The sequence below is a fragment of the Camelus bactrianus genome, chromosome 12 (assembly GCF_048773025.1).
Source record: "Camelus bactrianus isolate YW-2024 breed Bactrian camel chromosome 12, ASM4877302v1, whole genome shotgun sequence".
In the NCBI taxonomy this organism is placed as follows: Eukaryota; Metazoa; Chordata; class Mammalia; order Artiodactyla; family Camelidae; genus Camelus; species Camelus bactrianus.
In genome coordinates this window covers 27,236,389-27,259,967 of record NC_133550.1, presented here as the reverse complement: position 1 = coordinate 27,259,967, position 23,579 = coordinate 27,236,389, and the positions used below count along the sequence as shown (strand labels likewise).

Here is a 23,579-nt window from a genome sequence, read left to right as displayed (position 1 = left end):
AAGCCAAAGAATAATGTGATTGGGGTGGTGGGTGTTAAAAGATAATTCTGGCACTTATGTGGGCAGTAGGTGGACAAGTTTCAGGATCTGTTTTAATAATGCAGAGAAGTGATGGTGGCTTCAACCACCACCAGAGTGGCGGCAGTGGAGGTAGTGAGAAGGAAATGCATTGAGGCAATAGTCTAATGGAGAGCCAGCAGAATTTGCTTAGGGATTCAAGGTAGAATGTAACGGCAAGAGAGAATCCAAGATGACTCAGAGGTTTTTGGCCTGAGTAACTGGTTGAATGGGGATGCCATGGGGTTCGGTTGGGAGGAGAGCAATCGTACTCTTTTGGACATGTTAAGATTAAAATGCCTTTTTGATATTCAAGCACAGATGCCAGGTAGACAGTTATATATTCTGAGTCTGGAGCCCAGGGGGAGGTCATGGCTGCAGATATAAGCATGGGAGTCATTAACATTTCAGAAATGGATGAGACAAGAAGAGAGGGGTGTAGATAAGGAAAGGAGATTCATATTTACAGATCTGAAAGAGGGAAAGGAGGAAGAGAGGGAAGCGCCAACAGAGGCTGAGAAGGTGCGGTCAGTGAGGTGCAGGGGAAGCCAGGACTATCTGGTATCAGCAAAGCCAACAGGACAGAGACATGGACTCCAGTAATGCTGCCAAAATGTCAAGAATCAAGAGATCAGGGAATATTTTTAAAATAATATTCGTGGTAATAAGATGTCTTAAGACATGATTTCTAGAGAACCTTCTGACCAGAATTGGGTGCCACCCATCCTGCATTTTGAGTGTATGCTATTTCTATGCTTTTAAACTCCAAGATGCAGAAGCCTTGGGGGGTTTTATTATTATTATTATTGAAGTATAATTGATGTACAGTGCTGTCTTAGTTTCTGGTGTATAGAAGCCTTTTTTTTTTTTTTTTAATACTTGCACAGAATAAACCTAATTCCAATGAAAAGTAATTGCCCCTTAATAGTGATTCAGGAAAAAGAACAAATCAGTGTGCCCTGGGCAGCCTTCCAGCAGACCTCTTTTCCTGGCTGGGAGATAGATGATTTCTAATACCCAAGAATACTCGCTTTTTGCCATGTTTCACTTTTTAAAATAAAATTTTATAGGAAGAAATTTAAAAGTTCTTTTTTTCATAGTCGTTGCCAAACTGGATGAGGATTTCAGCTTGTCCTTTGTCATCACGTATCATGTAAAGTAAGGAGTCTAGTGCGTGGTCATTATTTAAAAGCTGGGGATGCCTTGTTTTTGGATTGTTTCTCATTTTATTAAAATTCTGAACCTAAATTGTAACACGTAGGAAACTTCCTATGTGTAGACAGAGGGTGCATCTTACGGTTAGGCTGTATACAAAACAATGTCATTGTAGGTACTTAATGGAACAAATACAAACCAGATTTGTGCAGTTACTGATAATTATGTATGAAGGATGAGATGAGCAAATCATCTCCTTCATTCTAACTTAAACCTTTACAAGGAGCATTAGTTCTGAGACCATCAGAGCACTACAGAAGTGGTAATTTAATAGATGACATCCTAGTACCATGAAAGAATTGGCATTTGCCTACCTGATGTGTCTGGTTTAGGGGACTAAGTTATGCCTCTTGGAGGATTTACCATATAATGTTTTAACGATATGTTTTATACTTAATATGTTTTGTGTGTATTTTTCAGATTTTTTAAGCTTTTAAGGAGCCATTTTTATCTCTCTCAGAACTCATCTCTAATTAATTCAGTTATGTGTGAACAGCAGTGATTTTGTTTTCTGTTGTTGGGTTCTATTTTTCCCTCATAAAAAAAAAATAAAAATACCTGAAAAAAATTCTAGGCTTTCAAAAATCTCCATTTGTACGATTTTTATTTCTACCAAATATGATCAGTTAACAGATATCAAATGCCCAAGAGGTCCGTGAAATCACACCAAGCCAAAGTGGCGTGAGAAGCTGGTATTACTTATAAACCAAGGTCTTCACATGTACTCTCCCAGTTAATTCTCCTAAGTTTGAAAAACAGATATTGTTATCCACATTTAAGAGATGGGAAATTTATGTAACTTGCCCAAAGTAAATGGAGAATCCAAGTTATGTGTTTTAGGAGCATAAAGGCTGTATGCTTTCCACATTACCATGTTCACTCTCAAAAAAGAACCCCCATTCTCCAGTTCGAGTTATTTGCCATCGTATTAGCCAAGAAACATTAGACATTCCATGCGTGCAATATAAAACAGTACACACATACACCCTGTTGCCATAAAATTTAAAAAGAAAAGCTTTAGAGGAAAAGTAGAGAATTGCCTGTCTCACCTGTTTCCAATTGACTTATCTTTGCTGATGACAGAAAAAAAACAAACGTGGTAAATGTATGCCTCCTTTATATTTATAAAATTTGTAAAAGGCCCGTGTGATTCACAGTCTAGATGAGAAGGGGTCATTTAGTGAATGTGCATCCAGCCCTTAAGTTTGGTAGATGTTACTCACAGAACAGCTGAGATGATTCTGAGGGCTCGTAGGATGACAGTTCAGCCTTTGCTTTATACTTCATCTCAATTACACAGAAATATGCAAAGCAAGAAGGAAATTCTGGGGTCAAAAGAAGACAAGATAAAGGAAATGGGAAAGAAGATGGTTTAATTATGCAGGTTGCCTGAGGCTTTCTGGTATTTCTCCAACTAGTTTTACATCTTTTTTTTTTTCAATTATGTTTGTAGATATTTAACAAAGGGGGCAAAGTTTTCTACTTGGTTTAACAAAGAATTTTTTGACCTAATAGATTTTTAGCTAAAATCTCAAATAATTGGAATTTAAAAAGTATTCCTTGACATTGTTTCCTAGAGGGAAGATGCCGACAAGGAGTAGCACCAGCAGTGCCTACATATTTCAGTTTTATTATGTCTGTTTACATAAATGTGACATTTTTCAGATAATGCACAAACGCTTGCAATACATCCCTAATTGTCAAAGAAGCAAATATCTGAGCTTTATGGTACCCGGAATAGCCATTATGTGTTGTTTGCTCTTCCTGTCACAGTAAGTATCAGATGTTTTATTAAGCTTGTCTTGAGGCAAACGGAAGCCAGGAAAGGCTACAGTTGTTCGGTGGAGAAACGTGAAGACAGACTACGCTTGAAATCAGTACCAAATTGTTCGATAGATCTGCACACACATGCATAACCTTTCTAAGCTACTTCTTTAAGTGGAGGTGTGGATAGTACATGTCAGGTGGTAGCCATGCCCACTTCTATAATGTCTGCCATGCAGTGCTTGAATTACTCACTGTGGACCTCTGAGATACTCTAATTTCTCTTGTAGCTCTTCTGTTCTTCTACAAGCTATGTACCTTCATTACAGATTTGTAGGCTGTCTCCAAGTGAAATTACTGTTTCTCCGAAAGCATCTTTGATATCACGCGGCCATCCTAAATGTAGAATTCCAAAGTCTATGAATTATATACATTAAAGCACACTTTTGCATATCTTTTCTACAAGTTGAAGCTTTTGGAATATTATAAAAGCTTTTTCATCTTGGGTCCTGCCCTTAGTTCTAAGCTCCTTATCATTCTATTGCCAGGCTAAATAAGAAGTCACTGGGATAAAGATGGTGGTCTCCAACTTTCTCCCATTGTAGTTAGCCCTGCAGAAAAGGAAAGGGCGGATGTCTTGGGGTTGAGGGGTCCTTTTAGATCTCCTGTTCATGTGTGTACTTATTCCTAGTGGTGATCGTAAATAGATACGTATGTATGGATGACTACATCTATGAAATACATGTATATATGTATGTATGTATGTATATGCATATGTGTATACGTTTGTGTCTTTCTCATACAGCACTGATGTACCCTGATCTAGAAAATTTAAACAGTGCTGACACTGAAAAATGCTGAGTGATTTGCATGTCAATATTGGACTTCATAAAAAAATCTCTGTTTCAAAATATACTATATACTATAGCTCAGAATTAAATGCTTAGGATCACCCTGCTAAAGCTTTGACAATGTGATTTTAAAATACCTTGAGGCAAATTGCATGGCAAATGAAAGTGAGTCAGAGAAAGTTTCACTTATCATAAACGAACCTCCTCTAAGGTATTATTGCTAATAGAATCCAACACAGCTTTATATGATTACTTTCATGATTGAAGTATCCCAAAGCAGACCCAAAATTCAGTAATGAAACTGACAAACAGCGATGGAAGGAAAGGTTTCTTTTATTCTAGATGTTTGTAAATGTCAGTAACTCGTTAATTGGAAAATTGGAAGAGTCCTACTGAGTATAATGCTACAAAATCAGTTCAGAATTAAACATTCACATTTTGTGGAGTTGAATTGCATTTTCCTTGTTTGTCCTAATTAACTATAAAAGCTGGATCTTTGTGCAGGCAAGATTTATGGGGAAAAGTAGTGAAGTTGATGAAGTAGACATAACCTAAGGAGAGTTAGACAAGCAAGTAATTCATTAGGAAATTGTGTGTCTGAATAATTTGTCTCAGAAGCCAATGAAGATAATTTGATAATCTTCGGACTATGAAATCTAGGTGCCTGGGTTTTAATTTTTATTTTGCCACTGATAAATTGAGTCATAATAGACCATTTAATATCAATGAATTTCTCCAACTGAAAACTCAGCAAATGGTAGCCCATAGCATTGAAAGAGACATGTGTTGAGTGTCTGTGTCTTTACTTTGATAGAAAGTGGAAGGATAGGTTTGGGCAGCTCTCAGATTGGGTTGCAGTGGTCAGACAACAGACTTTCCTCTCCGCTAAGAACTGTATGTCATGCAGTCTCTTTATTGAGATGGTGTGCAATATTGGGGAAAGAATGGTCTTTGCTGTCAGGTAGACCTGGGTTTGAATCATATCTCTGCCACTTATTAGCTGTTTACCCTTAGACAGATTTTTAACTTCCCTTAGATTCCGTTTTCTCATCTGTAAAAATGGGGGTTATAATATCTGTGACTACAGAAGTAAATTCCCGCTCAAAGGAGTTCACACTGTAGAGATGAGCAGGCTGATGTTGACAAGGTAGGGTGGTGAGTGCTGTCGTGCGAGCATATATTTATTGCCGTGGGATCCCTGTTAAGTCTGGTCTCTCACTGAGCTCCCCGACTCACCAGATAAAGGGATGCAACCACTTCCTCTTGAACTCATCCAGTCCTGGTGCTTTCTTTACACTATTTTATTCAATCCTCACAGCAATTCTATCAAGAAGGTACCATTTCCATTTTATAGGTGAGAAAACTGAAGCTCAGGGAAAAGTGACTTGACAAGGTCACACAGCTAGGAAGTGTCAGTGCAGTATAAACTATGAAAGCTGCATTATAGTAAAATCCTAGGGTCTTAAAAATGGGCTTTGTGTTTTCCATACAAAAATTATTTCTGGTCTAACACCCTGGTAAGGTTTTGTGTGTATAATCACCATCTCTCACTGTAAAACCAGAGAGTATCCAAAGTGCAGCTTTAAATAAGGAAAATCACAGACTCCCTGGCTTCTGATAGCCACAATAAATCCTGCTTTAATCATGCATTAAAAATGTGTCATCTGTTTGATAAACAGTCATCTGCTATTGCTTGACCTAGCAATGAATTAATAAAGCAAAATATGTGACAACTCAAGGCATACGTATGAAATACGTTATTCCCAAGGTGTCCAAATGTGATTCTCACCCCCTACCCTGGGCGCCAAAAGGTGTTGATTGTAAAATGGTATGTAACAACACTGGCTCATACTTAGAAATTGGGCTTAAATCTGGGAATTTTCAAAACTAAAAACTATCAAAAAGGGAGCTCAGAGATAAGTCCTGAAATGAGCCAGGGCCGAAAGAGATGGCTAATGGGTGTTAATCACTTGGTTTCCAAAAGCTCTCTGTGAAATTCTTAAGTCTAGCAAAGAGTCTGCATCTGTCTGCTCTGGAGCCTGGCTGTGGAGGTGGGCTGGGAGAGCCAGGGGAGAGGAAAGACAGATTCAGTCATCTCCTTTGCCAGTCACCCGAGCTATATGACCATTTCTTCACTGCATTGCTCCCTGTCACCTGGTCCAAGATTTACCTTACTGTAGCTGCATGAACACTAATGAAAGATTTGAAATACTGTAAGCAGTAGGCTCTGAACATGTTATCTTGAATACTAAAGGAGAAAAGAGAGGGTCCCGTTATTTATTCATTTTAAGATGATAAACCATTTGTAGGAACCAGTTCATAAATGCTTTCTCAGTGAGAACAGTGGGCATAGAGGAGGAGTTAGATAAATTCAGCCAGATTTCATCTCCTAAAGTGCTTGGAGCTGCTTGGCTAAAAGGCATTGTTTCCAGTGATGTGTTTACATGCCAGGGAAAAAACTTGAATCCTATATCATAAATTAAACCACGAATTCATGATGAGGAAGTAAGATCTGAAAACTTGGAGAGATGATATTTTCTTAACTGAAATTTTAGGAAATATTCACATGCAGCCCCAAGTCCTTAGCCTGTATCAGTGATACATAGTCACCCGGAACACATCCAGTAGTGACTGCTATATGAAGATGTATCTCTCTTTATACACACACACAGTTATACAAAAGTATGTGAATCAAATTTGGGTTAGTACTATATCACAGTGCAAAGAGCATGTAACTTAAAGCTTTATATCCGCACTTTGCTTCCTGGGAACATTTAGGCACATTGTTTCATCTCTGTAAGCCTCTGTATCCTTATATTTTAAGAAGTGTAATTGTACCTGTACAATTACATCGTTGTGAGTATTGATAGTGTATACGAAGTACTGAGCACAGTGCTAGGCACGTGGTACACACACACTGCTCTCAGCTTCGGTGTAATAGTAGTGAGATTTAAAATTCGCCATGGAATCTACTATTTAGCATCAACAATGGCCAATTCTTCCTTAAACCCAGGACTCCTTTTGTAAAATGAATTCATGGGTTTTTTTTTTTTTTTTTGCAATTTTAAATATTTGAGTTGTTGAGAAGAAAAAAAGATTTTATACCTATTGTCGACTGAAATAAACGCGCAGCCTAAAAGTTAAGAGTTATGTTTTATTTGGTGGGAGGACTCGAGCCGGGATGACAGCCTCTCGGATGGCTCTGAGGGACTGCTCCAAAGAAGTAGGGGAGGAGCCAGGATATATAGGAGCTTTACAACAAAGACCAGGTAGTTGGAACAATAAAAGATTACTTGTTATCTAAAGAGAATCAGGCATCTCAAGTTAAAGAATTTAGTGCTTTTCTATGTATGGGAGGAAGCAAATATTTGGGCTTATTGAATTCATTCCTTTGACAAGCACCTTGCTATCTAGGGCCAGTATCCTGTCCTTTCTTATTCTGAGTCCGCTCAGGGTGCACCACTGTGAGTGGCTGCAGAGGCTGGGCTGCAGGCCTGTCCCCACTGCGGGGTGGTGGCAGCCGCTGAGGACTTGGTTTCAGCATTCTTTGTTTACTGATATGTTTGCAGTATTTTCACTCACATTGGAGTATTTTCGTTCACACTATAAAGGCCTGAGACACATGCTGGTACGCAGTGCTCAATAGGTATTAGCTATCATTCTGTATAATGTTATTAACATAAAAAAGTCTTCTAGTTGACTTACGTGTGCTTTTTTTCCTTCCTGTAACTTGTATCTCTTACTTACAACCTAGGGCTTCAACCTGAGTCTTCTTTTCCTTCAATCTACATTGTGCTCTGATAACTTCTGGCTTAATCCGTTTTCTCCATTACTACAAAGTCTCACCTCTTGTTTCAGTGTTTTGATTATGAAACGTAGACTTCCAGAAAAAGCGTTGCTTTCGCTCAGCGTATTGGAAACATTCCTTGGAGTATTGTCTCTAAGGCCACTGCACACTTCAGCCGTGAAGGAGGGAGTTGGCAGTCACCCAGTGGGTCTGGACACAGGTATGGTCCTTGTTTTGCAGTCAGATCGATGACCCAGGGGAGAATAGTCTGTGCTCCCACCTCCAGAATATTACTCAAGGTTGTAAATGTGAACTGTTCATTTTGCCTTTTCTATTACTCCAGGGTGCTAGGAACAGAGACAGATTTCTAGCTTATCTATTGGAAACTGAGTCTGGACAGAGGTGGTAATATTTTTTTCCAGTTTCATTAGAAATTTGTCAGCAGTAGCGACTGTCTGATCATTTATTTATTTACTAATTTGCCAGCAGTTGACATTTGTTTCAGTTTATACTACACTTGGTTAACAGGGGAAAAAAAGGAAAGAAAAGAAGGAGAAATACTGAGCCACTGAACCAGGTTGGAAAGTAGCCTTAGTTGCAAAATTTCATCACGTCACTGATTGTCAAAGCAGCAGGTGAGAGCTTTAAAGGCTATTTTCGTGATTGTCAAACCTAGACAGGAATGCTCCACTCCACAGATATCCATGTGAATCATGCTTTTTTTGTAATGACACCCAGCATTCATTCACACACTGGCACAAGATTTAGACCTCTTAGAATAAAGTCATCCTGATTGCGTTTCGCTTCCTCTTATTTTTCCATCAATCTTGACCCCATTCTAGAAACTACCATACTGAAATTTTCTAAATGTGGAAAGTACATTTGCAGTATCATGTAAAAGAAGGTTTCCTGGAGCACCTTGATTTTACAAAAAGCTCTATCTTTTTCTCTGTTTACATTAGAAATGTAAAAAAGGTCCCAGACAGGGGACAAAAAAAGAAGTGATTCAAGTAATCAAGAGATATACTTATTTAAATGATCCAGCTTTGAAGCTGTGACCATTGTTACTGGAATGTTTTTTTTAAAAAAAAAAAAAAAGGTCTCAATCTTTTCAATGAAGACATTTTTAACATTTTTTTCGTGACTTATCTCAAGAAAATCTATGTACTGTGTTAAATTTTTTTTGACGAAGTTTACTTCGTCAAAGTTGTGATCAATATGTATCAAAGTAACTTCTTAATTTTCTATTATTCATTGGTCAAAAAACTGGGGGAACCTGAATTTTTTCAAATATCTTATTTATGTCTATTGATCCTACCATCCAGGTGTAGTTGCTATTACATAAAATAATTGATTCTTAAGATGCACCAAGAATACTCAGATACAGTTTGGTCTGTTTATACCCACATGAATGCACATAGCGCACTTCAAAAATAAGAATTAACTGTAGTTTTAAATAGCCAATACTCACTACCCTGAAGTAATTCATATTTTTTACCAGATAATTATCCTGGCATTATTATTGAATGCATCCTGCCTGTTTCATAGTGTTCAGGTATGGAGAATGTAATGTCAGCTGGCATAATCTGATGGTCAAACCAAAGATTTAAGGCAGATAGGCCTCCCTACAAATGGAAAATGTAGATGCTCTCCTGGATTTAAGATTTTAAAGTTTTAAACTGAGGTCTGATATGATAATGAAAGTGAGTTTTATGGCATAGAGTCCGCCCTGTAGAAATTTTGATTCTTTGGCGAAGAGGCTGGTCTGTGACTGCTGTGACTCTTGCTTGTCTGTCCTTGCCGGAAACGATCCTAGGAAAAAACCTGGGAGTTATCATTTGTGATCCAGACACATGAGCCGTAGGAATGCCAGAGGCAAAGAATGTGTAATTTCATGCTCATTAATTTCAGAGAGGATTTACAAATTAACCTGGCTCAAGATATTACTCTTCTGAAGGGCCTGCAGGCATCCTGCTCCAGCACAGTTACCACAGACCACTTCCACAAGGTTGAGCAGATGCTTGGGGGCCAGGGCAATCTGATTCATCCACAAGTGAAGATCACAAATCAGATTCTGTGCTGAAGAGCTTTCCTGGTTCCCAGAGAACTTTGCAGGAGCAAGGAAGTGACTTTGTGTCTGCAACAAGTGCAAGGGGATATAGAATGATGGAAGATTCTTCCCCCGTGTCCCTACTGTGAGTCAGGACATAAGTTTTCATCTTCAGTTGTTCTTTAGTACCTAGAGGGTAGTAACTCAATGCTATTTTCTCTCTCCATTTTAAAGTGTAAATTTGTGAGGGTGGGGGTTGGGGTTTTGGGGGGGTTTGCGGTACAGTCAGTTACAGTATTTCTGGTGTACAGCACAATGTCGCAGTCATGCATATACATACATATATTCGTTTCCATATTTAAAGTGTAAGTTGACTAACAGATTATTATTACAATCAGGCAGCTTCTCCAGGTAATCTGAACTTAAATGGATCCAGTTACCTGCCCATAAATCAGCCACTTTAGGATGGTTAAAGGGTTTAAAGGATCCAGAGAAGATGGAATTCACTTCAAAATCATAACATTGCAACAGTTTTATTTCCATTTGAGGAATTCATTCCATAAGCAATTTGATAATTATTAGTGTTTGAGGTCCAGGGATAGTATTGTAGACAGCTCCTTTGTGGGCTGCCACCGACACAATCAGATGACAGTCAGGACAGATGAGTGCTCACTACCTGTGCTGTTGCTGTTGGTCAAATTCATTCGAGCAGGTCTTTTCCAAGCTTTGATGTGCATACAGATCGCCTGGAGATTTTGTTAAATGTAGACTCTGATTGCACAGGTCTGGAGTGGGGCCTGAGGGTCTCCATTTCTGACAATCTCCCCGATAATGTCCATGCTGCTCGTCTGTGGGCCTCATTTTGAGCAGCAAGGCTTTAGATAATCCAACAGGGAGGGAGAAAGATGGTCTTATGAGACAGCCTTACAGCAATATGGACTGTGTGCTTGGCATTCTTCGTAGCTGTAATATTTAATCCCTGGCATGGTGATGTGATTGTGAGTAATAGAAGTTTAGAGGACATTCTGTCATGTCATTGTGAAGAAACCACCGTACATTTGTTTTTAAAGTGAGGTTGTGCTCCTTTTGGGTGATTTTTTTTTTTTAATGTTCCAAAGCAGAAGACCTGGTCCCCTTAAAGAATATAAAGTGCACTGGCGTCTGCATTAGAAAACTGTAAGGCAACCTGCAGAGTCAAGGATAGACAAAGATGCTGTGCAGATACAAAACAAATAGCAAAAGAGAGGGGGGAATGGAGAAGGGTGAAGAGGGGAAAATCATCTCTTAAAAGGAAAGAGACTGTAATGGGGCAGCACGCTGCTGTCAGGAGGCTCCCTTCTGGTTTAAACCTAGCAGTGTGGACCACTGTATCCTGTTAGGAAAGGAGTTGAAATTAATTCATTCTTAATGATCAGTTGTAAGCAGTTCTCCAGGTCATTGCCTCAACATGCCAAAGCATTAGAGCTGAAACCTATGTAGGACCCAGAAGCCTTGGACTCTAGCAAAGACTAAGGGTGGACTTCTCGTTTGGCCCTAGAAAAACAGGGTTACTTTAATCAGGAATTAAGAACGCTTTTGGATTGCAGAGGAATATTTGGCCGTATCACGGAGTTTGCATTTCTTTAAATTACAACTGCAGGGCCCTGTGCTGGTAGTTATACGTTGTTTTAATAAGTAGAGAAAAACATAAGGAAGTTCTATCGTCAAAACCCTTTGACAGCTATCCTTCAGGAAATCTTGCTTAAATTTTAGAGTGTGCCTTCAAACCACCAAGGCAGCCAGCTGAACTGGAAGTCTAATGTCAGAGGGAAACAGCCAACCTGCAATACATTCATGCTGGGCTGGGATAAAATGTTCACAGCACCTAGAGAGATTATGTTCCCACACCACACAAACTTCCAGGTTAGCTGAAAATTTAAATCACCTATTTCTTGACTTTTCTGCTTGCAAAATTCTGCATAAATTCATTGCAGTGGAGCTCGCTTTCTCCTCCCGGGCCCCACATCCAGCAGGATCTCCAGCCCATGCTCATTTTCCCCCTCAGCTAATGAAGCACATGCTCCAGTCTTAAACTAGGAAGTAATAAGGATTCCTCAGTCACCATTCCACTTAAAGTCTCCCTATCTTGTATCCACTTTGAGTCTTAGTTTGTGCGTAGTAGGCACTAAAATTTGTAGAATGTAATTGAATTCAAGGGACAGATTATTTCTTTTACAATGGGTTTCATTTTGTTCACTCGTGAAAAATAGATTTTTTTTTACGCTTTTGTAATGATGTGCATGAACGTTGTGGCATGAACTGGCTGTCTCCTGCTGCTAGGAAATGGTTGTAATGTTTAATTGCACAAAATGCCTTTTTTTCCCTAATCAAGAAGTTGAGGGATCTGCTGGCTTAGCAGGTGCCTCAATTGTGCATAATTAGTTGCTCGGAATTGTTTAGCATAGGCTGATTAGTCTCAGCCAAAGGAAATTAAATTTTTTTTCCAACAAAGCCCTGAACACAACTAGAGATTCTTGAAACCATAGTCATATCTGGTTCCTCTGGGAAGCCCAGATCCTGGGAATGGGAGAAGCAGAGGTGGAGAGACAAGGATCAGCCTGATTACACAGGGATGCTATTTGATACCAGGCACTCATTCAAGGTTACAATAACGTGAGTGGACGTGAGTCCGTTCCTCAGAATAGGAGTCTCCCAGCTCCTTCATGGGCTTGGGTTGTGATGCAGAATGAAGCCTTGCCTGTTAGGTGCCTGCTGTTTGCTTTCCAAGTTTGTAAACACCAGCTTTACTTGGAATATGTAATCAAAACAAATGATCTGTGTTGGCCCCTCCTGTGTTTGGCACATAAGGAGACTGGCCAAATTATGGGGAATGAGAGGGACAGATGGCCCCCCCATTGTTCCACTTCTGTTTCAAGTATATGCTTGACTAAGCCCTTTCTGTGCCTGTCAGTGTGGATTCTCCATTCAAGGAGGGCATTTCCCCTAGCCTCATGGCGTGTCACCATAAAGGGGACCCATACTCTTTTTTGTTATGACCACTGTGCAGGCTCTGTGGCAGTGGGCAGCCATCAAGTGTGACAGTGATTATCTGGTTGCTAAGATGTCATTTTAAAAGGCTGACATCTCTGATACCCTGAGATGCCCTTAATGATTACTTGCAGCATTCACTTCAGTGGGCAGCGGCTTACTAGCTAAATGCCTCCTTTGCCCCTGTAGTGACTTTCAGTAAGGATCCCTGGTTAATATGACCCACCATCAAAGTCAAGGCTGGGAATCTGGTATGAAGTTCAGAATTCTTTTGTTTAAAGACATTATTTTAAAGGTTGTTCAATAAACCTTTCTGTCTGTCATCTGAATACAAATTAAGGGAAATATATTTTAATATTTTTATAAAGAGTCAGATTTTTAACATATAGTAAGTCAGTTCTTAATAGCTGTTGGGTGGTGATGTGGCTTTGAAAAGAATAGGCTGTAAACGTAGAAAAAGAAAATCAGCGAGAGGAGGGAGGATAACTCCTAACAAATGTTTGACTTTCTTTTGGTGGCTTATTTACAATAAATGCTCCAGTTTGAAAGGTTGAACACAGCTCATTCATCTATCAGCAAGTATTTCATGAATGTCGGGCACTGTTCTAGAGATATTATCTAGGGGTTGATTCCTTTCTTTGTAATTTGACATTTTTTAATTCACTTCTGTAATTAGATGGAACTTGACAGTCTGGTTAATGTCTCCCTGATAAAACAAAGGAGAAGCATTAACATAGATCTTATAATTCACTGAAACTTTTGAGGCCTTTACTGAAGAATGGTAAAGCGTATTGGCATTTATTTTGAATTTTTGTCTTCAAAAAAGTGAACTTAAAAGTATAAATTGGTTCTATAGTACAATTTAAATTTCCTTATTTTAGGCAAATACCTGTGTGTAGGACAGGGAGGTGAGATTTATAGTCACCCAGAAAGAATTGACTAGTATTGCTCATTTTCATAAGCTTCTCCAAAGTAATTGACTTACATGATGCCAGGTGTTTACTGGAGTGGTGTGCCCGGTCACTTGCCTGTGTGATACCGAAATGTGCAGCTGATAGCAAACCTGGTTGTCCAAGAGGAAATAACATAAGGAGAAAAGAGCACAGGAATAAAAGAGATTCAATCTAGACTCACTCTAGATGCATGTCCTTCTGTAAATTTATCTCTCTGGGCTCAAGTCTTGACTCTAAAATGAAAGAGGTGTTTAGATCATCCTTTATAATCATGAGATTCTTGTGATATATCTACAAATGTCCATTAATGGACACGTGAGAAAACACCACAGAGATTCCATAGTTCTCCATGGCTTTCTGCACCTGGATTAAAAATGTACCCCAGACAGTCTTGTCCTTTAATATCCCACTATGGAGCCGTCAGCCACTGAGTCATTCAGTGTCTTCCCTCCATTTGTGTTTTCAAAGTTTGAATCAAGAGTTGACTTTGTGCAACATTGTAAACTGACTATACTTCAATAAAATATGTATATGTATATGTATGTGTGTGTGTGTGTGTGTGTATATATATATATACACCAAAAAAATTGACCTTAAGTAAATCACATCAAGAGAGTCAATGTCCATTCTCTGATAGGGAGGTGTTTATAAAAGTCCCAGGATGCTTCCTGGGGTTTTAAATGAAAGAGACAGTCTTAGGAAACGTTTCTTTAAAAACAAATGTTAAAAGGTGCCATGCTGCTCTGTTGCCACACTCTCCAACACGATGGAGGTTGCCAAGATTCTGCCTCCCTTCCAGTAGGAATTACCTCTTTCACCCTGATTGACCTCGGCAAGCTATTCTTAGATAATATCGAACTTATTTCAATCTGCTCCTTTGACCAATACAAATTTTGGCTTCTAGATAATTGTTTACTCTCGCCTATGCTCAGTAAGGACATTCAATCCTGGGAGTGACATTGGGGGCTGGGGAGTGGATATGCAGAGGCTGGCCAGGTGGCCATCTATAATTCAGTTTCAACCTTTTAAGGATGTGCATAACTAGACTCTCTCAGCTCTAAGTCAAGGAAATTGTCTTCAAATATAAATGAGAAAACAGTTTTACCAGGGTTGACTCTTTCTGTAATGCAAACTGGGTAAATTTCTAAAGAAATGGCTCCTTAAAATAGAGCATTAAGTGCAAAACACCCCAGCATCTCCTGGTCAAATCTCTCATTGCCCTTTAAGAAAATCCAACACTGGATTCAACCCAAGACTTTAATTGGCTGGACTCTAGACAAATTGAAAACTGAGAAAAGCCTTGAGGCATCCAATATGTTGTCCCTGAAACTGGTTGTTACGAGCTATATCTCCTGACTCGGTGCTCTGTACTGTGAATACAGTTTCAAAGTTTTAGATATTAAAAGGAAATACATTTTTTAATTGGTTTTGTAAAGAATCCAGATTTTAACCTAGAGCGAGTTTGTTTTAGTAGGTGCTGTATAAAGCATATTGCCTGGTTATTAAATCAACACTGGGAGAAAAGTGCTCAAATATTCAGGTGGGAATGGCATGGCAAAATGAGACTTTTGTAGCCTAATGCTTGCGTTTTGTTTTGTGGCTTGTGATTATCCTCAAAATTGCATTTGCAGAGAGAAGAATCCAAGACCTGGGATACTGCTTCCTAAGCAAAAGTGATGGTGTTGATTATATTGGTATCTGAAAGTCAGTAGTTTAACTTTATGGTTGGAAGAATATAAAGAATTGTGTGACAAAAGGAATATAAACACGAAACAGCATGACTTCCATTTTTTAAGTTAACTGCAGCTTACAGCAGTGTTACTCTTTCCTTTTTGTCATTGCTTATAAAACCCTTGTTAGTTTTATGAAGACATCATGAATCATTTCAGCCAGAAGTACATCTAAAGAGGAATTGAGTTCCTCAATTTTGCAACACAAACCATTTAGTTGGGAGAATTAATGTTTTCGGATGACGAAGTTTTGTTGCGGAATTCAATCTTTGCTGTATTTCATGGTTTGCTATGCATAATATGCTTTTTAATGCTTTTACTGATTTCCTGTTACAACACCAGCGACAACAAACCAACCTGATAGTGTGGCCAGAGTAACCTTCGGGGTCATCTGGCTTGAGCAGATTCGCTGAGTTATTTTATGTTAAGTCTACTCAGGCTCATACCTCTTATTCTTGAAAATGTTTAAGCTTGTCACTCAGACACCTCTTTTACTTTGTACAGATGTCCCAGGAAAACTAGAGAGAATGCTTCCTTACTCTTTTAACCCTAATATTTGCCATCCTACGTCATTACTCCCATATTCCAAGCCAGAGTAAATCCTTTCCTAGATTTTTTTTTTAGAAATCACTTTACTTAGAACTTGATGTGGCTCTGTCAGTTGTATGATTTTGTCACCCAGTGTTTTGCTCATTCAGCTTCTTGCCTGACTGTCACAGATACACTGGGCTTTAGTCCTTCTGTCTCTTCAGTTGCTCTTTTTATGGTTCTGCAAGTTATTTCCATCTTTTACTAAAAGAGGGCAAATTAGCCCATTGCAATATATGTCTTCTTTCCCCAAACCATCCTTCCTTCCCTGTTCTTGACTTAACTTCTCTGGTCTTACTCTGTCCCTGTCCCTTATTTTGCACCTAATACCACTTCACACTTCCAAGAGGAACCCACTTACTCTGCGTGTCCTGATTCCCCTGCAGTACTAATGCTCTGTCATCCCCTTATCTGAACGATCACGTTTCTTTTCATTTCCTTTGTTCTTCTACCTGTTTATTCTTAGTGCCCATTGAGCTATTTTATCCCTTCTTTGTCTTCCTGTTACTGATATTCACTGATATTTATTTATCAATGAATATAGATGACCGACAAATAACCTGTGTCCTATATTTTCATTCTTCTCACCATTCTCTGCCTTCATGTGCATTGTAGCTTGATCCTGGCAATCCTAAGAGGTGGATGAGAATGTCGATCCCTCTTTCATAGGAGAGGAAACTGATGTTCAGAGCTTTTTAAAGACTTGACCTTGTCCCACAGCTAAGTCAAGGTCAGGACCTAGGTCTACCAACTCTTTCTACTATACAATATCATATCACCTCTCTCTGGCAGAAGGATTGCAATCCACTGAAGAATCTTCACTACATTAGAAACTGGATGGAAATTAACCAAACCCTTCATTGTACCTTTGCAGATGAGAGTCCCTACACTAAATCCGCCAGCCAGACAAAGCCGCCTGATGGAGCGTTGGCTGTGAGGAGACAGAGCATCCCAGGTTAGACCAGACTGTTGGATTTTTCAGCTGTTTTACTTTTGAACCCTGTTACTTGGTGATCCTAAATAGTTCCAACTTGGTAAAAAAAAAAAAAAATGATAATAATAATGCTATCTCATAGAGTGTGGACTGCATTCTACACAACTTGTTCAAACAATATTCATGAAAGCTAGACTCTGAAAAAGCTTGCCAACTTGTGAGAATTCGTCTTGTGTGCAAAGCCTTTCTAAAATGACTTGAATTTGTATCAGCTCTCACTCGTTGACTTACTTTCACCTCTGTTTTCAAAGGATGATTCTCACAGCAGCATCTATCCCTTTACTGAGACAAACCCGGCGGAACAAAGTGGTTTAGAATTGCTGTGGCAGATCATATGTATATGCTGAATAACAAATTACTCCTTTCTTCTTGTCTCTTTGAACTTGGATTTACTTCCATTCAACAACTCTTGTAAAATTCTGGGACTTTGTTTCCTTAGGAAGTTGTGATTAGAACTCTTATAAATCAGTAAATGATACCTGTTTCATCAACAAAACATTTTGGAGAAATATCTTAAAATGTCTTTATCCCAAAACTTCAATATTTTGAAGCTTTGAATTTGAGAATGACAAAAACATTCTAAAATTAAAGGAGGAAGGAAATTCAGAATATTATCCAAACTTTATCTAAACTAGATAATTCATGGAAAACCTCTTATGGTGGCAATGGTACTTAAGAAAAGGGTTAAAAGCATTAATACATTTAGACATTTATCAAAAATAATGTCTTTATATATTTTATACAAGTAAATGGAGTACAGGTAAATCTTGGTGACAGGAGTTTAGAACACAGTAGTTTAACAATTCAGGAGAAACAGAGCAATGTTTCTGACATTGAGTTGGATGGTTTGGCAAATCCATCTGTGAAAAGGGGGATTTTCCATTTGAATAAGGAGCAAGATGAGTCCAGTTGCTGAGCAACTCCTGTTCATGATTATTATTTATTTTTGTAAGAACTACGTGTGGTTATTTTTGTTCATATTCTGAAGGCTTAGATTCATTGTGCAAGTACATGGCTTATAAAGGGGCACATTGTGAATATGTTATACATCCTTGTTTGTGTGCTTTGAGGATTCTAAAGTAATTTGAATTCTGGGATTAGAGGGCATCGCCTCTGCTGACATTTCTTCTATTTCATCCTGTAAAACGTCATGCTTAGTGTGGGTCATGTCTAGAAAAATTACTGCAGTCAGCTATGGGCTGTGTTCTCAGCTTTCTCCATGTCAGCAGTAAGGAAGTACCCAAATTCTGAAGTTCAAGAATGCCAGTTATCCATCAATTCCTTCTTGGCTTCTCTGATTAGCTGGTGCTCAGTACTCCTTTACTGGGAACAATGAGGAGACTTCCCACTATCCTAACCACTTTGTGTGGGACTAAACAAATGCACTGACTAGTACCATGTTTTCCTTTCATGAGTTTTCTAGTGTTACATACTAAATTATAACACATGTTTATGGGCCAGGCTTTTCCTTAAAGTCAATAAGTAGCTTTTAAAGTTACATGTTAGGAACACAGAAGTTGTTCATTCTTATCCTTAGTTCTGACACACAGTGATTCTTCATAACAGAAATTTTCCTTTTATTCCTCCTTATGTCAGTTTTAAAGTCACTGGAATCAGGAACCCTTTTTTTTGTAGGCTTCAGGGGTTATTTTCCTGCAGTTTGAACATGAACAAACACCTTTTTGTTCATCTCTTACAAGGTGGCAGCCAGAGGGGTTGCAGGTCTTCAGAATCCTCTTATTTAGAACAGTTCAAGAAAAAAAAAAAAATGCACTAGCCTGAAGGCTAAGAAACCAAAATGGCTAATAGCTGATTATGACTTACTATTACCTTAAGGAGGAAATTAGGGAACTTCTTGGAAACTGCTTTTTGACTGAGGGTTCTGACACTTGGGGTTCTGAACCTTTGCCGTCTTACTTAAAAGTACCCATTATTTCTTGTTCTGGCAAAAAGAAGGAACTCTCCCCTGATCTTTAGCCAAGAAGTCACTTAAGTCAAAGAGAGATCTAACCCAGCATCCAAAAATCTTAACCAGTTGTGTTAAGCTACTCCGTTCACCTTTATCCTTATTAAGTCCATGAGAGAGAGAGAAAGTGAGTGAGATGGCGGGGCTGGGAAAATGCACAGTCTATTATTTGCTGAAGTTTCGGCTGAAAAATCCCAAACTGTCTTCCTGATGAGTTGAGGTGGACCACGTGGAACTAAAAAAGCAAAATGCAAGTTTATAGCCTTTATTCTTTCCTCCTATGCTCAGCTCCCAACCTTACTTCCCTCAAAAGTATCATTACCACTCTGGTAACAAGGAAGGATGTGTCTAGAGAAAAATTCACCAAGGAGCTAAAAGAGGCCTAAAGGAGAGCTTGGCTCATCTACTGGCCCCTGGATCTTCTCAGTGCAGAGGCACTTCTCAGGGCAGATGCAGCCCGGGGGCCGTTTTGGTGCCACAATTACTGAGGAGTAAGCAGACACCCAGAAGATGACATTTTAAAAGCTGTGGCTTTTCCTCGCATCTCTCCCCACTGATCCAGTGATGGTGGATGTATTTGACCATTGCCATGAGCACTTTCTCTGATGGAAGGGGTGGGGATGTAGTGGAGGAAGAGTATAAGGTAGTGGAAAGCATTTTAAACCTCTCTATACGAATTTTATGAAAGCTTAAGCTGTTCTTTGAAACTGACTCTGTAAATATAGACCTGATGCTTCCTGGAATAAATATTTGTACACATATACATAGATAAGAGTTCTTAACGTGGGCTCCACTATTTCCTTGGCATAATAAAGAGTAACTTTTAATAATTCTGACCCAGAAAGGTAACCTTGAATGTTAACAGAAATACAGTTTGCTTTTCATTCATGTCAAAATCCACTACTGCTGTCTAAACTCAAAATTGCTACAGCAATTATGTTATAATCACAAGTCAAATATGTGTCTTTCATTAAATGACAACTCTAACTATAAATCCTTTCATTCCCCTCCTGTCTCTTCACAAAAAAAGGGAATGGATTAAACATCTCTTAGGAGCAAAATGCATTTGCTTTGGATAAAGGGGAAATGCATTTTTCATGTTATTTGGAAACTTGTCGTTTTAATCATGTCTTCTATGGCATAATGTGTAAAAAAAAAAAAAAACCCTGCTTAGTCTTTTATAAGATTTTGTAAAAATTTTAGTAGTGATGACAATAAAAAAAAAAATGATGAGTGTCCCCATGACACTGAAGTTTAAATGTAGATTAAAGACTTAACATTCTCTTAAAAAATATTAAGGAGACATATTTTCAATCTCACTTCTGCTCATTTTTTTTCCAAAGGGAAGATGAATTCCAAGTACAAAGTTATTTTGAACAGATTCTACTACACGTCTGTGTTTATTAAAAAGAATCTGTTGATCTGATTTTCCTTTATTTTACAAATTACTTGCAAATCCAAGTTTGACCACCTGAAGGTTTTGTCCAAATTATTGCAGGATTCTTGGTTTGACAGAGTTTACAATAATTCACAAAAGCAGGAAGATGTCAAGCATTCTCATCTATTGCATTTCCAAACTTTGGTGCTCCAGGAAAATTATCTTAAGTCTGTAGCCAGAAAGAGATCATGAAGTTTGCATGGAAATTTTTTTTCCTCCTAGAATATGAGAAAAGACGTTTATCAATCTGATCATAATGACATGAAGATGACATGTCTGTCTTGCTTCTCACATTTGGGTGTTTGCAGAGGGTGTGCAGTATGGAGCTGAGAGTTTGAAATGTCATTAGCCCAAGATGTATACACTCGTGCTGTTTAGAATACCTCCAGGAAGCGTCGACACCTACTGAGGAATCAAAGTATGGAGAACGATACAGTGCCCTTGGCATCACAGAGAAGCTGGCAACCTTGAATTAAGGGGCAAGGGCAGGAATTTTGAAGGTTCTGCCCTCTCTGTTCAGCATTTTCCTCTTTGTTAGCACATAATTTGATGCTTCATTGGTCTAAATTTTCATTATTACAGCATGTATATAGTGTGACATTTACACTAGGATTTTATAGCTCCAACACTGTGCAGGTGGAAGAAGGGCATTTAGTCTGATTTGGGGGCCTAGTTCTTCTTCCTCTGTTTAGTTCCACCAGTGAGCTGCTCTAGGAAATGGGCGAGTCTCCTGGATGAGAAACCAAAGTCAGTTGACTCAAGCAAGTCTGCGTCATGTCATGCAAAAGCATGGTGCACAATGTATGTGTGTGTCAGATCATCACATTGTACACTTTAAATATCTTACAATTTTGCCAACTGCACTGGGAGGGGCAAGGAGAGGTAAAGGGCCATTATACTTGCAATGTTCTCTCAAATGACTAAGGATAAAAAAAAAAAAGAGGTGTCTGTGTGTGTGTGTGCAGTTGAAGGATAGGAAGGAGCTTTTTGGTGTTCCTGCAACTCTCATACAATTTTCAAGTTATTTCAAAAATTAAAAGTTTGAAAAAAGAATGGTGCTAGGGTGCTACAGATCCTGCCCAAAGACGCTGAGTCAAGCTCTGCAATTAGTAAGGGGATCACCCACCGGGGAAAGAGCAAGGGGTGAGCTTCTCTGCCACTCAGTCAGGCAGCCCTGCATCCTCGAAGGCATCCCAGTGGGCCAAGGCGAGGACAGTGGGGACCACAGTCCAGGATCTGTCCTACCAGAGCCCCCCCTGCAGTCAGCATTAAGAACTCAAAACCATAGTGTTTACAAATGTCTTGATTACTGAATGTTTAAGAAATTAGCAAAACGATATCACTTTTTTAGAGATAAGTTTCTAAGGTCATAAATTTGAGACCCACGGCAAATATGTCTGAGATTCTGCCCACACCCCAGTTCAGTTGTTTTTCCACAGTACTTATCACTAACAGAAACTGATAAATTTATTACTTTTTTTCTTTCTTGTTCCCTCACTGAAATATAAGATACCCTAGGGCAGGTACTCTATATGTCCTGTTCACTACTGTTGTCTCCAGTCCATAGAACACTGCGTAGCAAATAGTAAGGATTCAATCAATATTTGTGAAATGAATGAGCAGGCAAAGATCAGGAAGTTTCTCTCTCTGCAAAGTCTGTTACCTTATGACTAGTATCCTTTGCTACCAAAAAAAATTGCATCACAGTGTCTGTTCACCATACATTTTCTGACTCATCATATGCCGTGCAGCAGCTGTTCATGGGGGCCTTGAGGCTGCACCGAATCTGGCATTTCTACGGAAATCATCTGCTGCCCAAGACTAATGAATGAAATATAGGTCAGCTAGAAGCTAGAGAATTTTAAAGGCCAGAGGTCTCGCAGCCCCAGCCTCGTTTGTTTCCATTTGAACAGAAAATGTCTGTGCAGTTCTGGCACACCTACAGAGAAGGTTGGGGCGCGATGTAACAGTGAAATTGACAGGATGGGAATGAGTCATTCGAGACTGTGTTCTGCTATAGAAGACAGGGCTAAAAAAATGTGCGAAAATAGCTGGAGTCTATAAATAGAGTGATGCAAAGCAGAACTTATCCCTTTTTACGGCAGGTGCACAGGAAGGACTTCCCCCAGAGCCCCGATCCCCTTTGCTAGGTGGCTGGTGGTATGGCGTTCTCCTCCGACAGCACTGGGCAGAACATGCAGCCTGATTTGTGTTTGGCGCTGCCGCTTTCATTAGAGATTCAGAGAAATGACAGGCCACTGTGTCTGAACTGCCCTCTCGCCTTAGTAAACACAGGTAAAATATCATGAAGTGGTTCAGGGGCAGCAAATGATTTTTAAACAGTAATTCTTCCAGCCTTCCATTTAGGGGAAATTATTTGTAGAGAATCAGTCCGGTGCCTGCGTGTTTCCCCCCATGTTATAGGAGTGGTGGTATTCGGTCAATGTCGATGTCACATTCCAGGTACACAGAGTCATCAGAGTGACTCTGAAGACGGCCACCGCAGCCTCCCAGTCTCTGAAGAACAGTTTACAAGGAGGCCCAAGGATGCGTGCACAAGAGCTACCAGGGGGAAGTCTTTTCTGTCTGCTACTTTGGCACTGCAGAAAAATTCACTCTTTCACTCCCCAGGTTAGGGAGACCTTCAGCCTAGATTTTTTTAATTAAGTGACTTTAGGGAATTAGGCTGGATGAAAGCTGTACTGATTGATTGGCACTAGGGAAAGGGAAGAAAACCCTCGTACGGTTTACTGTAGAATAGAGCAGTTGGCCCGTCAGTACCCCTTTCTTATCCATCAGGCTTATGTGACTTAGAACAGCTTCCCAGTTTCAGTCACTCCCATGTCATCTTCACAGTGCTGGTTACATATTTGTGTTCCACCTCGACTATAATTAATATGACTTTAAGTAAATTGAAATTGCTTCACTTTTTTTACTTAGCTTTATTCTATGCTTCACTACCTTGAATTTGATATGCTAATTATATTTTCCTAATATAAATTTAAAGAATTTTTAACTCTGAAATTTTTTTTAAAAAGGTTTATGTGTTCCCTCAAATCCATCCATCAGCGTTTATATGCAGAGTACTGTGGGAAACACTGGCTTGGAATGAGATTCTTCTCCAAAAAATGATTTTGAGAACCCCAGTGCTCTGTTCTT

General features: G+C 39.2%; 1 protein-coding gene across 8 annotated transcripts in view; it reads left to right on the top strand.

Moving 5' to 3' along the window:
- The window catches only part of GRIP1 (glutamate receptor interacting protein 1), a 615,139-nt gene that overhangs the window by 415,621 nt on the left and 175,939 nt on the right, over positions 1-23,579 (top strand). For all 8 annotated transcript variants that reach the window (XM_074375094.1, XM_074375092.1, XM_074375093.1 and 5 more), the window contains exon 2: positions 16,897-16,977. In XM_074375094.1, the coding sequence (XP_074231195.1) occupies positions 16,897-16,977 (81 nt within the window). The remainder of the gene's footprint in view (positions 1-16,896; positions 16,978-23,579) is intronic.